Here is a 19,550-nt window from a genome sequence, read left to right as displayed (position 1 = left end):
ATGAATTTCTTGATAACTCTGGATTTCATACTATGTACTAATGGCTGGGGAAAGACAGTTTTTTTAATATTTATTTATTTATTTTTGCAGAGGAAGGTTCAGAGTATCTAAATAATCCTTGTGGTCTCTTTACAAAAGAAAGGTGTTGGATTTTTTTAAAGGTTAGCCAATGCCTCCAGTTTTTGTTTTTTTTTTAAGCAGATGGCCAAAATGCTTAGAGAATTCTAGGGTGATGATTTCTGTTCAGGTATACAGGGAGCAGAGGAAGTTTAGGGTTTTAGCTTATAATTTTTTTCATGGTTTGATTTTTAAAGTTGCTAATAGTGAAAGTCCTTCTTTAGTAAGGCTCATTCTTTACTTTTTAAGCTTGTGGATAATCCAAGTACAAATCACTGGAGTCGAGGAAGATAGGTGGGGGCAAAAGCTACTGCTACTGGGCTGGAAGAGAATATTTAGATTAATTATTTTATCAATATGAATTAATTCTGTGTTAGTATGATGAAGAGCACTGAAATAAAACATGCAGAATCCTAGTAAGCTGTAGAAGGAAGTTAATGTTTTCTTTTGAAATTTCTTCTAGTGAAGGAAGACCTTCCCCCAGAGTGGAACTGCTTCATAACATAGATCCCATGTTTGTGGATGATTACCCATGTGAGTATGCCACTGATAAAGACTTGTTAAACATACAGATTATCTTTGTAACACTCCTTGTTTGTGACAAGGAGTTGTTCGCAAGCAGCCATGTGACTGAGGTGCACAGCAAGGCAGGCAGCCAAAACAAACCACCAAATACTGTCTCCAGTGCTCCAAGACTGGCAGGTAGCTCCCAATGAAATGCTCAGCCAGGCATATCTTGATGTGTCTATTTAATGTGATTGTATTGTTGACCTTGCAGGTGGAAAACTTGAGTCAGTGAGAAGCTTAGAAGTTCCAAGCTTTGTGATTGCTTTTGTTCCATAATCACATGAGTAGAATATTCAATGCTGTAATCACATGAATTGGAATCCAACTTTGCCAATTCCATAGCTCTTTGAACACTGTCTGTTTTATGATTTAGCACTATTGGTTTACTAAGGACTACAAACTTTTCAAGCAGAGATTTTGTTCAGACAGAACATTGGAACAGGTCCTTCCCAGTGTTTTTATAGCATTTCTGTGATTCATTAGATGAAGAAGTAAATCCAGGTGTAGGAATAGTAAGTAGTACAGTGGGAACTATGATATGTTACTTGCATGATAGATACAAGTTTTGCTGTGCTAACAGGAAGGAAAGTGGCAAGGTAGCCTGCAATGCACATCTGGTTCTGTGCTGCTTTTCTGAGGAGAAATACTGTGCATATCTGATGTTGGCTGTACAATACTGCCTGCAGATAATTCCTACATAATGATGGAATTAAGGCATAGCTACTCCAATTTCCCTTCAAAGAATCCTCAGTGAATTGTAGCATTCCTATAAAATGCTATGCCATGATGTGGTGTTTTGAGGTGTACTTCAGAGACCATCATTTCCATGTGGGAGCTGCTGTTATTGGGCACAGCTGAAGTGTTTAAATACCCAGCTTCCTGCTTTAAATATAAAAGGGATGAGAAGAGGAAGTTTTCAGAAGTCTAAGCTCAGGAAATATTCGCACAGATTGTTTCCATGAAGCCATACTTTGATGATTCTTTACTGAACACAACATCCACCATATCTTTATGTGCTTGTTTGTTGTGTAAGATTTGGGCAGGCAACAAGGCAGCTGAGCAGAAGGTGTAGTAAGTTTTACTTTATTCTGAATGAGTTGTGACTTTCAACTATCATGAATGGAGGGAGGGGACTGTGTACCTTTACATTCATAATGCTTTTATAAACTGTTTTAAAACTGTAGTAATGAGAAACAAAATGTAAATCTTCACCTGCAAGTCCTTAAACACCCTATATGATATGGGTGTCAAATCTTTTGGCTTGCCTGGGCTTCACTGACTAAAGAGGAATTGTCTTAGCCTGCATATACACAAGTTGCTCTGAAATTAATGCCTTCTATTTATTCCATGGAAAACACAACCAATGTGAAGAGCACAATAAAGAAGTTTGATAGAGCAAATTGTCAACTGCAAAACACTATTTTTCAGCATAGTTACCACCATTAGATATACATTTTCATCAGTGATGAACAAGAGCCTGCATGCTGCACCATGAAAATCCAGTGCTTGTGACCCACTGTTGCTCACTGTCTCGGTGTGCTCACATCCATTGTTTGGTCCCCATAAATGTTCAGAAAACATTGATGTTTTGTGCATGAAGGAATTCAGTACAGACCTTTGCTTCATATGGGGTTCTGTGCTAGAAATCATTTTCTCAGACTGTCCCTCTGCTGCCAGCTGTCACACAGCAACAAAACATAGCGAAATATTGGTTGGAAGGCTCAATTCTACCTGCCATACAACCCAAATCTGCCTGTGGTATCATAGGCCAAATTATTAACATAGGAGGAAGTAATTTCAGAGCAGCCCTCATAAAAGATACAATACTATTAATATATAAGTAACAAAATATTTTAATTTTTAATACTTTTATTAAAAAATATTTTAAAAAGAGAGCAACAAAAATACATAAAACCAGTAAAATATTTGGACTTGTTATTGTGAAACTAGTGTATCACTCTGGTGCAGTGAAAGTGATTGCAGTTCTCAGTGAGCTCCCAAGGTGTTCATCAGAGATATTTGATGAAATTTTACTCTTCCTTTACTTCATTTTTTATAATTGTTTACAAATGTGTGTACTGCCAATAAGTTATGCCATGAATAAGGTGTGATTGGAAGCAAAGGATATTTTTCTCTGGTAAGAGGGGTCTTAGGAAAGTTTGGTAAAGAGACATGATTAGATTTTTGAGTTGAATATATGACTGCAGATCTATACATTCCATTTGGAAAAATTGCAGGTAATGTATTTATATCAACTGAAAATGGTCTTGTAAACATACGTAAGTAGTGTTGTTTTTTTGGTTTTTTTTTTTGTAATCTTGAAACATGTTCTCAAACTCCTTTATCAAAATGGAAAGCATGGCTATGTATTCTTCACCTCCTTTATAGCATGGGGCAGGGGGTGGGCTGCAGGTTGGACATAACTGGTGTATGGTTTCGCTTCTGAGCTAAGGTGTATAACTTTGGCAAAGCTGCTTTGTGCCACTCGTTTCACTTTCTCCCTTAACGACACTTTCAGTCAAGAAGAGGCAAAGTGACATTTAAATTAGAATGTATTACGTTTTTCTTAATTCTGAATTTTATGATACCATAACTAAAAGATTTGCTTGTAAGTAATTCTGTTACTGTTACGTTTGACAATGTATATCCCTGTTATATATGGTAGAACATAAATAAAACTCTACTTTTTCAAATCACCACTCTTTTTATGAACATACCATTCCTATTGCAAAATAACTTATGAATTAGTAGTCCATTGCTGGGAACAAGAATCCTTCCTGCCTTGTACTTGAACTGTTAGAATGTAGCCAGTTTCTCAACTGGAAGTTGGAATAGTTTTGTATTTTATAGGATGAATCTGTCATTTAATGAGTGCATCTATCTTTCATCTCTAAATAAACTGATAGTATACATATTCTAGTAGAGTGCATCAGGGGATGTCTTACATAATTCATAGATTTTTTTGACTGAAATACGGAAAGTGAATTTTGTTCTATTCAGATTTTTAATGGCAGACATTGTTTTCAGGAAAGAATTCACACAAAAGATAATTAATTTACTGTTAACAGTTTCAACAACGATTTCAATGGAATATTAAATTTAAAGCTGGGTATACTATCTTAATTACAGAGGTAACTAAATCTTTGCTGCTATGGTCAGTTACAACTAACCTTGACTTGTGAGTTTGCCACTTGGGGGGTAACATCGTGCAGCTTCTCAAATCCTTAGGTTGGGCACTGCAACCTAACATCTGGGCATCAGCCATGGTTACAGCAGCAGGTTGGTGAATCTACTTAGCGGCAGCTGCTTGTCTGTGTTCTGGAATTTGTGTCCAGTGGCAAATACAATAGCACTATAGTAGTATTTTATCAAAGTACTGGATAAAACTTCACTCCCATTAATTCTAAGCAATGTAAGAGGCAAAACACAGTAAACTAGTTCATCTGCAGTTTCACTTTACAAAACACTGCTGGGAAGTCTTGTATTACTGTCTGTCTCTAGTTATTACCTTATGTATCTGCAAGCAGACTTTCTTCATTCAAATGTAAAATTTTTGGAGTGGTCTAAAACATATTGCAGTGTTTTAAAATGTAATTTCTCAGTTTTCTTTGTCATTGTTAAAAAGGAGTTCCTATTCTTGACTGTGTTTTAAACTGTAATTTCTCAGTTGTCTTTATCAGTGTTAAAAAGGAGTTCCACTAAAGCAGCCATCTGAATCAACTTAACCAGTAGCTGTATGGCTGAGAGAAGATGGGATTGTGTGGTTGGTGGCAGACAGAGGGAATGGCCACAGAACATGATCACTAGATCAGCTAAAGTCACTCTCTCTTCTGAGTTATCAGTATCACTCATATAGCCAGGCTATGAATAAAATCAGATATTGATTCAAATTTTAATACCTATTTTTAACTTACAATACACTTTGGACACTTAACCTAATGTTCATTTTGGCATAAAGGGAGGGAGAGAAAAAACATTTTTTTAATGATTCTGTTGATAGTTCTGAAGCTAAACCTTGAGGTCTCTATTTCATAATATGGGGAAAATGTGATTCAGCAGGTTTCTGTTAGAGAAAACCACATGGTCGCCGTGCTTGTCTTGCTTCTGTTCTAGTACTTGTCGAGTGGCTCCACAGACTGATTCAACCTGCATACCTAGAGTGGGCAACAGATTGTTTTCCACTTCACTTGGGATGAGCTGGCTGACTCATTGAAAGATTTGATGGGTGCCAGAGGAAGGTGGGGTGAGAAAGGCTGTGCAATTGAAAGTGGAGAGCTAGAGCCAATCCTCCTAGTGCCAGCTGGCTGTTCCTGGTGCCAGAGCCTCAGGGGAAACTGTGTGGGCTGCACCCTTTTATTGGACCTTGCTGTGCTAAACCAGTCTGCTGAGCTCTCCATATGGAGATGGACCCTGCCTTCTTGGAGCAGTTCCTCTGTTCACTCCTTGCTAAAAACTATCTTTTCCTTTTTGTTGTTTTTCCTTCTTCATCCAGTTCATTTTATTTAAAATCAATAAAACAAACAGAAAAAGGTGAATATATGCCTCAGTCACTTGATAATTTATTAGAGAGTTTACAATTCCATAAAAGCAGGCCATAGCTATGAAAGACTTACAGTCTTGCAGGTTTCTGTCTGAAACAGTCGCATTTTCTGTTAGAACTTTGTTAGGAAATTAAGAAAATTAAAACCAGAATTCTAGAATTATGTTCAAACAGTATTATTTTTTCTGTAATAAATAGGTTAAGAAATCTCAAAGAAAATGTGTAAGTAACTGAAAAGTTGCATAAATCAAAATCTGGTTTTCATTCATTGGAAGGAACAAAATTGTTTTACCACATTTCTGTGTAACGCCAAGTTGTTGATGATTTGGCAGCTGTGAAGATGACGTCATCTCTTCCATTGTGAAATATCTGCTTTCTTTTAGATAGTCTTTATGGCATTTCATCAAGTTCTGGTGATTCAGCTGAATTGAAAACCAACTGGATTTAAATCTGAATTCCCCTAACTACTAACCCAAACATGTTTCTGACCACACAATCATTGCTAGTAGCTCTGTCTTGAAGCAGTATTGAAACTTTATATCCCACAGAAAGCAATTTTATTTTGAGAATCAGAGCTAAATGAGATGGTGAAAGAAAACCCATCCCTTATTTCAGAGTTGTTAATAAGAATCTGTCAGTACATACTGTATTATTTTTTAATCTGACTTGCTAAACTTATTAATGAATTTAGTCGATTTTACAAAATCTTGTAGACTGCATATGTAGAATCACTTTCTCTTTAAGAAATAATAATAATAATAATAATAATAATTTAAATCTTTAAATCACTATGGTGTATTCAAAATAAATATGTTGTTGGGTGGGGCTGTTTCAGGCTGAAAAAACTTTTACCTTCCTTTAAAATTCCAGACCTAACCAAAAAGTAGAACATCAAAGGCGTAATAAAACTGTAGGCTACTAATAGTAGACAATTTGTCTTGAATATATCTATTCACAGAGTCAAACATCCAAGACAGAAAACTTGTAAAAACATTCTGTGACTTTTCTCTAAGCTTTGATTCATTTTCTCAATGCAAATAAAACTTTACATTGCTCTCCTTGACATTTGAAGAAAGGCATTACCTCATATATTGCACTATTAATTGCCAAAATAAATGATTGCTTATAAAGAGCTGAATCTACTCTGTGCAGAATGAACATATGATATATTACAACAGAGAAATCATTTTGTTTCTGGGACTGATATATCATTCACAGGCATTGAAATTGCATTATATTGGCTACAGCATTATATATTATATCTATACACATACCAAAATGATTAATCTTGATTAAGAAATAGACATTCTAGGCTCCTTTAGGCCCCATTTGTTACTTATAGTGTCCAGGTGAAAGATGATTTCAAAGACATGGATGATCAGAAGTGATTTCTTCTCCTATTTTATTACTGATGATCTAGCTTCCTTAGAACTATGAGTGGAAGAGAAAAGAAAAACAATCCCTGGTAATGGAGTCATTCAGCAGCAAAAGCATACAACAATATAAGTATGCACGGATGATTATGCTCTTTGGACTATAAATTGGAGAAATGTTCTACCAAGTCTGTACTAAGCTAAGACTCAGAAATCATTCTTGGAGAACCAGGGTATGAAGAAGCTACTGGTATCTTTAGATGACTGGGCTTATGTTGCGACAGCTGAAATGCGAAAGTGATCCAGAATGGGGAAAAGATACACTGCTACTCTGAATTTCTATCTCTCTACAAAATTGAACAGTCTATATGCTGACCATCTGGAATCTGTCATCTTTTCATTACAAGTAAATCATACATTCAGATGACACCGTGTGTTTGCATAAAGCAGGAGTTGCCAATGTGTGACCCTGAAGCTGTGCTGTGCATGATGTTCAACAACTTCATGTGGTGTTTTAATGCTGATGTGATGATTTTGGGTAGAACTCAACCCCACTTGCTGATGGGATGGCATAATTCCAGCCAGCTCACTGCTGTTCAGATCGGAGATGTGTAGTGTTTTCTTTTTGCTGTTTATATGCAGTTTCTATGGTGTAGCTCTTGTGGAGGCGTAGCTTGGGAAGTTTGGTTGTACATTTCCTTGTCTCTTAATGTACCTGCATCTGAATGTAAATCATCCATTGTTATAGTATTCTATGCTAAGTAATATGGCTATTGCACTTTTGGTTAGTCTCAAAAGTACTTATTCCCATGTTTCTGTTGGGATGTAGGTAATCACTTTTAGAATTTAGAATTGATAGGTCACTTGATAAAGTGTCCAATGCCAATATTACAGCTGGCATTCAGAAATTTATTACTGCTGCTTTTTTATGCTTCATTATATCCAATACCTACTTGAACATAACACTAAATTTTTTATTTATGTTGCTCTTGACATAAATAGGTTACATTATTCAAATGAAATATCTCTGAGTTGGAAATCTGAAGTTTTAATTGTGCACACAATATGTATATCAGATTATGGACTGTCAGGTTTTTTTGTTATTAGAAGTGCTGTCTTATAGTAACACAGGTGAGGTTTGTGTGTTTCACAGGGAAGGCTGTCTCAACAAGACCCTTGATGTCTTCTATACTTCATACATACTATTTCATTGAGTTTCAGACTGTTTCCTGGAGGAAAAAAAAAAACACTGATTTTTAAAAAATAGTATTTTTTTCATATTTTTTCCAGGAAGGATGAAAGTCAAGCACTTCATTTTACTGTCTCTCATTTTTTGATGCTTAATCTTGAAGGCTGTATTGATCAGTTTGCTCTTATTTAGAAGAACTTAGATATTTTTATTCTCTGGTAGTTTAAGAGTGTAATAATGTCAGTAAGTGCTTCACCCTCTTGATTATCTTGGCAATTTTATTTTTATTTTTATTCTTTTACTGCTCTTACTAATTCTAGATTTCACTCAGTTCTTTATGTTGTATGTTTTTTAAGGTACAATCATAACCTGTTGTAAAAATAGAGGTGAAGAGTACTTTGAAACAAGAACAAGAATATTTTAATATGCTTACTATTGTTGAAATTAATTTTAGAAGGGTATAAGTTTACAGGCTAAGAGTCTGAGTTTGGTAGATTTATATTCCATATAAATCTCTTATTTGGAATAAAAAATTGCCATGAGAAAAATGAAATTAGGAGGGATAACAAGCTAGTTTGAAACTGTTTTTTCACAACATTCCACTAAGTGGATTAAGGCAGGTGAACTTCACTGTATGAGTTTGTTTGTGGCACAGACTTATGCCTCATCAACAAGACATTAGGGCTTTACGGTGTCTGAGGCCTTGCTATTACTCAAATGCTTTTATTTTAATAATGTAACAGAAAGACTCAGAGTTCTGTAGAAAACTCATTATTACTATAAAGCAGCAAAAGGTCACCAAATGTCTTTCCTTAGTGAAGTAGCAAAAGCCATTATTTTTTTAGTAATTCATTGTCACAGTGCAGTTTGGAGGAGCCCTTGACATTTGCAGTTTCCTTATTGAGGTGAAATAATTGAGCCATACATCACAGTTCAAAAAAAGAGAAATTGGTTAAAATTATATGTATGCAAAGGTTTTGTTAGTCTGCAGAGCCATCTGAATTTCAAAATGACCATAGAAGACTTGCTATCCCTTTTTACACATTCTCATCTCTCTCATGGTCTCTCACAAGTAGCCTTGCCTACAAACATGTCCATAACATTGTAGTAGACTTGGAAATAACCATGAAAATCTTGCTGTACTCACATATTGATAGTGATATTGATAGATTATCTTTATTAAAATAAAGCTTTATTAAACTTTATTATTTTTTTCCTGTTAATTGAAAAAATAATTGAGTTTATCATTAAATTAACATCTCTTTCTAATTGCTGTAGTGGAAAAAAAATAATGTATATAGCCTATACTTGCATGGAGCTTTCAGTGTAACATGAGAATTTTCTCCTAAGGGGACCAAACTATTGGACAGTTGGAAAAATGTTATCCAATAAAAGTTCCTAAGATGTGATTATGGGAAACAGTTCTGACCACAAAGAATAGTTATAACATGGCTTCCCAAGTTGTACTGCAGTGAATTTACAATTCATTTCTCCACTTTGTATTTCTCTTACTTGGTGGCACACTACTATATATAGTCAGTTGTTTGGGTGTCTGCTAACTGAAGATTGGCTTTCTTCTGTTGTTTTGGGTAAAAATCTTCTCCATTTAAAGGACATCTTGTAAGTAAATGTTTCAAATCCTAATAAAAAAGTCAAATTATTTACATTAGAAAAGGAAGTGTAGACATATTTTGACAGAGACAGTGGAGAATCGTACTGTTGCTGTATTTGACAATATATAGGAGCTACTGAATTCAATAGAGATTTATTGCATCATTAAAACAGTATGTTTATTTTAAATGTAGTAGTGAACATACTGGAAAATATCCTCTCTCTTCACATTTAAGTGGTTTTTGGTTTGTGAGTCCCAGACTTCTGTCTGGGGATCTCCTCTGTGGTTTTTATAGGCTACTAATCAGATCACAAGAGGCAAGAAGGCATATGCATTGCCTTACTATGAAAATAATATGAGTTATTGTTTGTTGGTTTTAAATTCTAGTGGTAATAGCCTGTGTCTTTTTTCCCAGTATTTTGTTAAACTGTTGAGCATATTTTTACTTCATATTGTACAGAGATGTTCTCTTCTACCAGAAGCATTTTTACAAGTAAAGAAAGTGTTTTTTCAGTCACTCAGTGTTCTAGAGTATCTTAAAATAAGTACTAAAAAGGGAAAGAAAATACTTCAAAATTTTACATTGCAGGATAGAAGTACCTTTTGAAATCTCATCTTCCTGGAGTGAATGACTTATGTCATTTCACGAAATGTATGAATAGGATTATACTGTTTTAAATGCAGTATCTATTTTAGACATATGCATAAGCATCACTGTTTCCAAATGCTGAGAAAAGGCAATACTGCAAGCACTACTTTCTGCAGTTGAGTAGTTTTTTCTCTTCTGGCTGTATGATGAAGCTCTGTTATATCTGTGATCCTTGCTCTAAATGCATAATTAGAAGAATATTGTGATGTATGTCATGGTTACAGCTGAGTATGTACCTCTCCAGGTTTCACTGGCAGAAATGTGATCTGGCTCTAGGGAACCTGCTGTAGCAGAGCTGTTGGACTTCATGATCCCTAGAAGTCTCTTCCAACCCCTACTATTCTGTGATCTTTATGGGTCCCTTCCAAACTGTGATTCTCTGAGTTTAATTCTATGTCTGGAAGCATGAGCAGTCCCATCCAGTGTGTTTAATCCTCCTGAAAGAGACACACAGGACTCTCTTGCAGTGCTGTCCTAATAACAAATGTTGCTTGTGTAGCATCTGCAAACAAAATGAACTTTTTTTTATCATGAAACAGCAGAAAAACAAGAGAGAGAGAGAGCTGCTGTCTGACAGCAAAAGCATCTCAGCTTTAACGGAAGGTTTTATAAAGAGATAGAAAAACATGGAAATGTTCCCTGAAAACTTTAGTGACTGAAAAAATATATATATAATTGCATTTGAGGATGTAGACAAGATTGTTAATGTCGTAGTCTACTCTGGCTGGAACATGGCTGTTACTGGAAACAGAAAACTCAGGCAAATAATTTTGTTATTCATCCAGTATTTCAGCATATTTGAGTTTTTCTTATTGTGTGTGTGTGGTGTAGTATTGCCATTTGGTGTTCTATCTGACATCTAGTCAGTTGTTGAAAAGGTCAGGTCCAGGTTCAGACGTAGTTCCATACGAGCAAGAGAGGGAACTTTTTTGATTGTGACAGAGCACTGGAACAAGCTGCCCAGAGAAGTTGTAGAGTATCCTTATTTGAAGAAATTCAAGATCAGTCTGGGCACCTTCCTGTGGAACATACTGTAGGGAATCTGTGTTAGCAAGGGGTTGCATTAGATGATCTCCAAAGGTTTCTTCCAACCCTTACAATTCTGTGATTGTGTAATCTGAGTTTTCACTCCTCTTTTCTAGGTCATTTGGCAAATATATCTTAACAATATGAACCCCAGCACAAATTCCTTCAGCAATCCAGTGATGTTTCCAATGTGAAATTAAAATTTTGTTTCCTGTTTTATTAGGTGCCTTCTAATAGATGTGATGATCTTTCCTCCTATCCCGTGGCTAATTAATTTATTTATCTAGAGCCTTTTGGAAATAGAACTAGGCTTTATCTGTCAGATCTTCTTTGTCAAGAACTGACAGATTTCTTCAAAATGATTTATGTTGTCTTCTCTTCTTATGACAAGTCTTAGCGTTAACACTGTCTACCTTTTCCACTTTCCTTAAATAATTTATACAGTGCAAGAAGTAAGCTTTTGGTCTGTGTGGATCCTGTTAATGTATTGTTTAAGTCTGGAAACGAAATAACCAAATAAGTGATAGAAGGAGTTGCATGGCCAGATGAATGTTCTACTGAAATAAGTTTTGAGAACTGTAGAGAAAATTTTTTAGTTACTAACAGAATACCTGGAAGTATGTTTCCTTTGCAGAAACATTGTAAACTGCAAAGGTTTATGTAAATGTAAGTTCTAAACTATATAGGTACCCAAGTAGTATAATGCTGTCAACGGTTTACGGGCAGGTTCGGCCCGGTTCCGTGACGATTGGTGCGGGGGACCCACGGACCCACGCCCCAGGAAAGGGGAGGGGGGAAAGGGAAAAGGGAAAAGGGAGATGGGCCTAGGAACAAAAAAGCGGCAACGATCTGAGGAGGAAAGCTAATTTACTAAATAGATATCAGAAAGCAAAATAACACAATATAATACAATATAATTGGAATTAAAGCTAATAAATCAAATAAAATGAGCAAGAGGGAGTGTCCGATAAACCGAAGGCCTTACGCTAACGCTGAAGGCGGACGGCAGCGAGCACCCACTGCTGAGTCCATCCCAAAGGAAAGAGAGTGTCCCGTGACCGCAGACAGTTTTTATCTTTCCCTCTGAGCGTAAACACGTAAGAACGCAAAGCATCGCAAAGTCCTCTGGGGAATGGAGTTCTTCTTCTCTTCTGAGACAGGTATACCTGGAACTATCGATGATCCACGGAGCTGGAGCATTAACTCTTTAACTCTAAATGCACTACATGATGTTATGATGTGGAATACCAGTACCAAAAATCATAAAACCATGACAAATGCACACAAACACGTGTGACAAGAAATGTTGATGTTCTGTGATTGTGTTTTCCCTGCATATGGTTGAATTTCTTATTTGATACAGAGAATGCTGTTACTTTTCTGTTTTTCAGTTCCTTGGCAAAATATATATAACTGCTTTAGGTTATTGCTTTACAGATGCAGAATTGAACATATGAGTTTCTTTAGCTTCTGTTATCCACAAAGGGCCCTGTATGTAGCTGCATACATATATAGATGAAAATCTCTGTTCCTGTGTAGTATATTGAAAAATTGTAGAGACATGGACTCTACAATCCAGCACTGATTAGGTTGTTTAGATTACATCTTTGGGCAGGGCTTTGTTTCCCAAATAATTAAGAAGTTAACATTCATTTGTCTGTATCGAATACCCTTTATTTCCTCCCTACATTTTAGTATCATAGACCATATGTGTACAGAAATACAGTATGCTTCATAGCAATATTATTTAGACCTCCAAATGTTGTGGTCGATCTCTTGCTAAATGGTATGTTAAAGAGAATTCTCTGCTCTTTGGTCTTTTACCAACCAAGAGAACTTATTCTCAACACGGGTAATTTTCATCATCCTAATTACAGATTGAGAGCAGAATATTCTATTTTTGTATGTACTATTTTTGTCTCTGCATTTTAGATTTCTACCAATTGAGTTGCCATTGTCAGTGGGGAAAAAAGAAGAGAGCTATGGGAATACTTATTGAATTTCTACAAGTATCGTACCTATGTATATCTATAGAATATATTTCCTTATATATATATATATATATATATTCACTTCAAATATATATTCACTTTTTAAAATTTCAGATGGAAATTTACAGACTGTCTTCTTCCTTTTTTTGATTAATAACTGGACAGGAAAATCTAAATGAATATACACTTCTATGAATTTATTAAATGTAGTGAAATGTTTTCAATAAATATAGATGTTAGACAAAGTTAAATAAGTAAAAGGTTTAGACTTCAATCCTTTTAGCCTTGCAAATTTACATAGTACAGGTAATTGAATATTGTGAATTCTTTTTTTCTTAGAAAAAAAAATCAGATTATGTCCATTGAATATTTGAAATATTTTCTTTGTAAAGTGGAAATAAGATTGAATTGTAGTGGGTGTATGCAAAGTTCCTGATTGGTCTGAATTTTCCAACCCAGCTATCAAGTACTGTGTTGCAGTGGCATTTTGTTATTCTTGTTATTTTTGTTTTTGTTTTTTTCTTGACATTGCTTACTTTGGGCAAACTTTTTTTGTTTTGTTTTTAATATTTTTTTTTGAGCCTGCTCTTGATAATATTAAATATTTAGTGAAATATCAGTGATATCAATGAAACAGATCAGAAGCATGATGAGACATAGAAAATATACAAATTTGATATTTATAGACTCTGTAGAGAGCTTCTGATAAGAAACTGGAAGTTATAAAATGTAGTGAAAATTGGGTCAATCCCTCTTTTTTAAATGTCATATTGCATCACAAGTATCAAATTGTCAAAGTTACAGAAGAACTGAGAAGCTAACTAGAGGGTATGCTAGAAGTGGCTTGTCGTGTACATGTGTGTCAACCCCTTGTGTTAAGTACACTTAGTGATTAATTTAGCAACAGGAGTTGCGTAAATCTTCTTGGACTTACCCTTCCTTTCGTATACAAAATATTTGGTTCACCCTGACTTGAAGGTAACTTTGTAATCTTGTATTTAATTAGGCAAAAAAAAAAAATAATCTGTCTTGGTTGTTATTCTGCTACCAACAGTATCAATATTGGAAACATACAGGCGCAAGGGCACAAATGTATTTCTACTGTATATCCTCACAACCTACAGCGAGCTAATGGAGCTCCTGATTCGTACACTGTGTTTTGGTCGTTTATAATCCTTAATAGATTTTTTTTTTGCAGTTTTTAAACACTTTTTTTTATCCCTCAACACATGTAAATTTTTGGCTTCCACAACATCCCTTGGAAAGGAGTTCCAGTGTTGAGTTGTGTTTGTGATGAGGAAGTACATCCTATTGTTTATTTTGAATGAGCTGCCTCATAATTTATTTGGTGCCCTGTGTTATGAAAGACTAGTATTCCTTCCTTTCTCAGTCTGTGATTATTTGTCTCATATTTCTGTGCCGTTTCTCTTTGGGGATGAAAGTCCTGTTTATGTAGTCATTCACATAGATATTCCATCATAAGTTTAATCTGGCACAGTACCAGGATTTTAGATCATGAACAGCTTTTGTGGATGGTGGGAGTTAGCCACCTCAGTTGATTTTAGAATCTGTTTTCAGGTTGTTGAAATCAGTTTTCAGGTTGTTGAGACTACAGATGGTTTTGAAATGTGACATAAATCTCGAAGTCACTTATCCAAGGAGAACTTTTTCTGAAGTTCTTGGTTTTTTTTTTTTGTTGGTTTTTTTTTGTTTGTTTTTCGTTTTTTGTTTTTTTTTCCTCTAGAAATATAAATGCTATTTCAGTTTTGAATACTTTTTTGGTTACCTAAAACTTTAAACAGAACAATATAACACTTAGATCTATTTGTTGTAGTCTTATATGTTGAAAAAATGAACAAAATGTCATTGCTTTCCTAAATAATAAAACTCATTATCATTTTCTATTAGTGCACTTTAATATAGCAGGTGGGCCATAAATTAGGCTTTAGAAATGGGAAACTTAAGCTTGAAAATGAGATAAATGATAGCAAAGCCTGAAGGATTTGTTCATAGTGGAATCTAAGCATTAATATTCCTTTAGCTATTGATAGAGTTGAGCAAATTGGAAAAAAAATAAAGTGTCTAGCCTTTGCATAGGCACAGCCATCAGATTTTAGATACATAAGCCTGTGAAGGAAGTATATGGGCATGTGAAGGTGGACTTAGATTGTTCCATGAAAAGCTGCTGCTTTATATGCTGAATTAGTCCATGGGCCTACAGCTACTGCCAAGTCAGCCATGCTAAAAGAAAGAAGAAAAGAAGAAATCATACATCAAAACCAATCTTGAGCAAATGCAAAGAATAGCTTCGTAGATGCTTAAGGAACAAATGTTTTATCTTGCAAAGGAAACAAAAAGAATATGACTTATTTTGTCTATTGACCTGGATAAGAGATCTCTGTAAAATCCATATTGCAGGAAAAGACTGCCTGATTTTTCATTTCAGCTGCAATTACAGAAGCTGAAGAATGAGGGCAGAGGTGGAAGCTTAACAGTTGGCATGAGAAATACAGGCAAATGCAAGGGGAAGATGTTCTAGCTTTAGGTGAAAATTGCGATGGAAACACTACTCATATCAAGCAATGTTTTCTAAGCACTTCATCTGGTGTTTATATAATGTAATCAGCTGGAAGTCTTATAAACATTCTGTGTAGAGCTCATTCAAGCAATCACCAGTCTGTTCTCTATAGCTGGAATATCTGACAGAAATTGACTGTTATTTCCTGTGAAGCAATGTGCTTGGTTGAATGATAGACTGCACATCTCTTTGACACAAGATAAGCATTTAAAAATAGGTGTGTCAGTGTGACTGGCAGGGTTCTATTTATAATAGCTCAACATGAATGCATTTATCTTTTTCTCATCAATAAATTTTACTCAGATATAATACTAAAACAACTTCTACTCCGAGCTGTGGTAAAAACATTTCTTAGTTCAGGATTTGTTCCATTTTGTCACCTATATCTTTCAAAGTATATTAAATGTGCAACCTTTCATACTGTTTATTTGAAGTATTCTAAATCATTTATATGTATATTGTGCAATGTAATGCAATTTCACACTATCAGTCAGAAGTATATTCTCCATCCTAAACCCTTAGATGAAAAAAGTAGACTTCAATAATCTTTCTGTTAGACCACGTAATTTTGAGATATAAAGTTTTAAAAAACAGAGGTGTGGGTTTTTTTATCTACTGTGTGTCCTTTATTGCACTCTTTAAATAAGTAAATGGCAAATACGAGTTTTCCCATTAGCAAACAGTATGACAGAATAATATGTAGTGTAATGATGTGGAAAAGCAGCCAATATAAATCTTCAAACTGTTGTTATCTGATATGGGCATCACATGACTGCGTCAGATTTATGTTCCGGAAGAGATTCTTTGGGTTATTTTTACAAATCTTTCTCTTGTTTATGTAGTATTCTTTTGAAGGGGAGATAGGTTCTTTTTTGTTTCCATCAACTCCACTATTTCATGATATAAGCTGAGCTAAGCCCTCCTAATCTGTGCATGCAAGTTCTATACAAGTTTTATGGCCTTATTTATCTGGGAACACTATACAAATCTGATGTAAACAGAAAATTTGGGTACATACAAGAAGTGCTTATTAAGAGAAAATTAATTAATGGTATGATGCCTAGTAATAAAACAGAAACTTATCAAGACCTTCACAGACACACACACACAAAAATAAAAATTAAAAAAAAAATAAAAATCCCCAAAAATTACATCCAATCATTTCCTTTTCAGATGTTTGGTTTCTGTATTCTGTCTGAATATTTGCCCCACTATGATATACTGAATTCCCTCTTTGTAGAAACCTCTAGTATTATTCCCAATATTGGATTGCACATGATCATTTCACCTTTCATGAATTGCTCTTTTTCTTTCAGAGGCATAAATCTGTCAGCTGAGTCCTTCAAATTCCCCAAACTGATTGAAAATAATCTCTTGAAAAATGCTAGAAATCCAAAATAAGTTTCTGTCCTCTCCTCACGTCTGGTTTCTATTCCAATAACAGACTTGCCTTTTGATAGTCCTTTTGTAAGCAGGTATCAGCTGGTAGAATTGTTATAAAACTCCTAGATTTTGTTTTGTAAACATGATTTTCTTATGAAAACTGATATGCAAGATGGCTGAAGGTTTGGATTCTCCTTGAGTGTCTGATTCCCTCCTTCAGTACAGAATTCCTCTTTCAGTACAGAACTCATCTCCTAATCTGTAGTGTATACATGTTACATTTTTTTCTGAGCTACTTCATATAAAGAACATATGAATATTCCTCTTAAGAGGGAATCAATGCATAGTTAATATTTGAGAATTTGTTGCAGTTCTGGATTATGGGGTCACATCGTAAAATAGTTTTTCTACCAAAGACACCATTAAGAAATGCTTCACGGACTCTCAGTGTTTTGCCATAGAAGCTGAGAGATGTGGATCTATGTGAATGCAGGCAGTCATTCCAAAGAGCAAGCTCTCTTGTGTGTGGATGCAGGTTGACATCTACCTTGCTTTCTGGAGTGATCCAATGGAATTAACAATAATAACACTCATTCTAGAGACTTTTAAGTCCAATGAACAAATTTAGCATCTACATTTCTTAGAGTGAGCATATGAGATAAACATATGATATCATATAATATATGTATTATAATCATACGGTCATATAATATATATAATGAGATGAGTTCTGTTATTTGGGCTCAGGAGTGACTTTCTCCATTGGTAATTATATCACATTCTAGGCTGCAGTTTAAGTTACAAGAATTAAATATATCCAATTAATTTCAGCATGGATCTTTGCACATATATTCTCAAATTCTGTGTACAATGCATAAAAGTAAATGAATGATATACTGTTTTGCTTTCCATCAGAATTCTAAGTGTGATTTCATTTATATGCTATGTATGTAACTTAGTTTACTATTTCATTAAGGTCTTGGCATTGACAACAGGACATCTTTACCACAGACCTATTCTTTTCCGTGGGATAATACACTTTTCAATATCTCTGTGCATGCAGCAATCCGTCATGGAAAATGGAAGTTACTAACTGGATACCCAGGTAACTAGTAACTCTTTCTTGTACATAGCGTTGTATCTCCCCCATCCCAAGCAATTATATTCTATTTAATATATTACCATTTCTTTCATTCTGCTAGCTTTTCAGGATTTTGGTCAAATGCACAAGTCTAGAAGGGGCACTCTAAAATCTAGTCACACTCTTTCAATTTTGTAAATATCTTATACACATTTGTCTTCTTCAGTACTGGAAAAACTGTCAAGAAGTAAGTCCATGAAACTACTTGATTTGAAATTCAGCAACATGCAAGTCACAGAACTTGGTGCAATTTTTTTTTGTACAGATATAACTTATGTATAGGTAGTCTTAGAGTAGAGAGATTCTGGTGCTGGACTAGCAATGCAGCAACAGTCACTGACCAGTGCCTTGTCTAGTGATTTCCTCATTTACAAACTGCCTCTCTACTTCTGCTCTGTATCAGAGAATTAACACTCTGTTCCTGTTTCTGTAGGCTGCGGTCATTGGTTCCCTCCACCATCTTTGTTCAGTGAGTCACAGATTCAGTCATATGATCCAGCAACGAAGAGGCTTTGGCTGTTTAATATTGTTCGTGATCCTGAAGAGAAAAACGAGTTGTCTGAAAAATATCCTCATGTGGTGAAAAAGCTGCTCTCACGCCTTCAGTACTATTATAAACGTTCAGTGCCTGTGTTCTATCCTGATGAGGATCCGCAATGTGATCCAGCAGCAACTGGGGTATGGGGTCCTTGGGTGTAGTGCACAGCACTGTATCCTGCAGAACATACCTGCAGTACTGTTTGATTTACTAACTTCATGATCCTAGTCACATCTGTCTTACCTTTTCTTATTACACTGTTGCTAGTTGTGAATTCATTCTTTGCTCATTCTTTAAGTACTCTTAAAAATGTGGTCGGAATCTTATTTCAGTTCTTTCCATGCTCTCCTTCCCAGTTAGTTTGTGAAATGTTGATAAAATTATAAATCTGTTGTTCAAGTATTCTTTGTTAATGTTATGCTCTTACAGCAGAAAGTAAAACATTGCCTCCTTCTCTGACAGGGATTAATTTAGTAAAAGAAGCTGCAATGAGTCATGGCAGCAGAAATCTTAAGAATTCTCCCATGGAATAAACAGATATTTTGTTTTATGTTTACCCAGGAGACAAATTCTCTTCAATGCTATTACATTACCCATTAAAACAAACAAACAAAAAACAAATTACATCAGTTGATTGACATTACAATTTTGCCTTTAACACATACCTCTATCTAGAAAAGGCAACAGAAGGAATTCTGAGAGTAAGGAGAAAAACCTCAACCTCTAAGAATACAGCAAAATCCTTAATTCCTGTTCATTGTTAACACATCAAATTGGAGTAGAGAGTGGTGTTCAGCTAGAGGGCAGAACTGTCAGGCAGAAAGGCCTTGACAGGCTGAAGATAAA

The 19,550-nt window shown here is 35.1% G+C and overlaps 1 protein-coding gene across 1 annotated transcript in view; it reads left to right on the top strand.

Annotated features, from left to right (window-relative positions):
* ARSB (arylsulfatase B) overlaps positions 1-18,998 on the top strand; it is a 58,738-nt gene extending 39,740 nt beyond the window's left edge. The window contains exons 6-8 of the mRNA XM_065739806.1: positions 581-651; positions 18,002-18,130; positions 18,600-18,998. Of these exons, the coding sequence (XP_065595878.1) occupies positions 581-651; positions 18,002-18,130; positions 18,600-18,865 (466 nt within the window). The 3' untranslated portion in view covers positions 18,866-18,998. The remainder of the gene's footprint in view (positions 1-580; positions 652-18,001; positions 18,131-18,599) is intronic.
* Positions 18,999-19,550: the final 552 nt, after the last annotated feature.

The sequence above is a fragment of the Cyrtonyx montezumae genome, unplaced genomic scaffold (assembly GCF_038088225.1).
Source record: "Cyrtonyx montezumae isolate F1298 unplaced genomic scaffold, pur_monq_1.0 scaffold_25, whole genome shotgun sequence".
NCBI lineage: Eukaryota > Metazoa > Chordata > Aves > Galliformes > Odontophoridae > Cyrtonyx > Cyrtonyx montezumae.
This window is presented reverse-complemented; position numbering and strand designations above follow the sequence as displayed.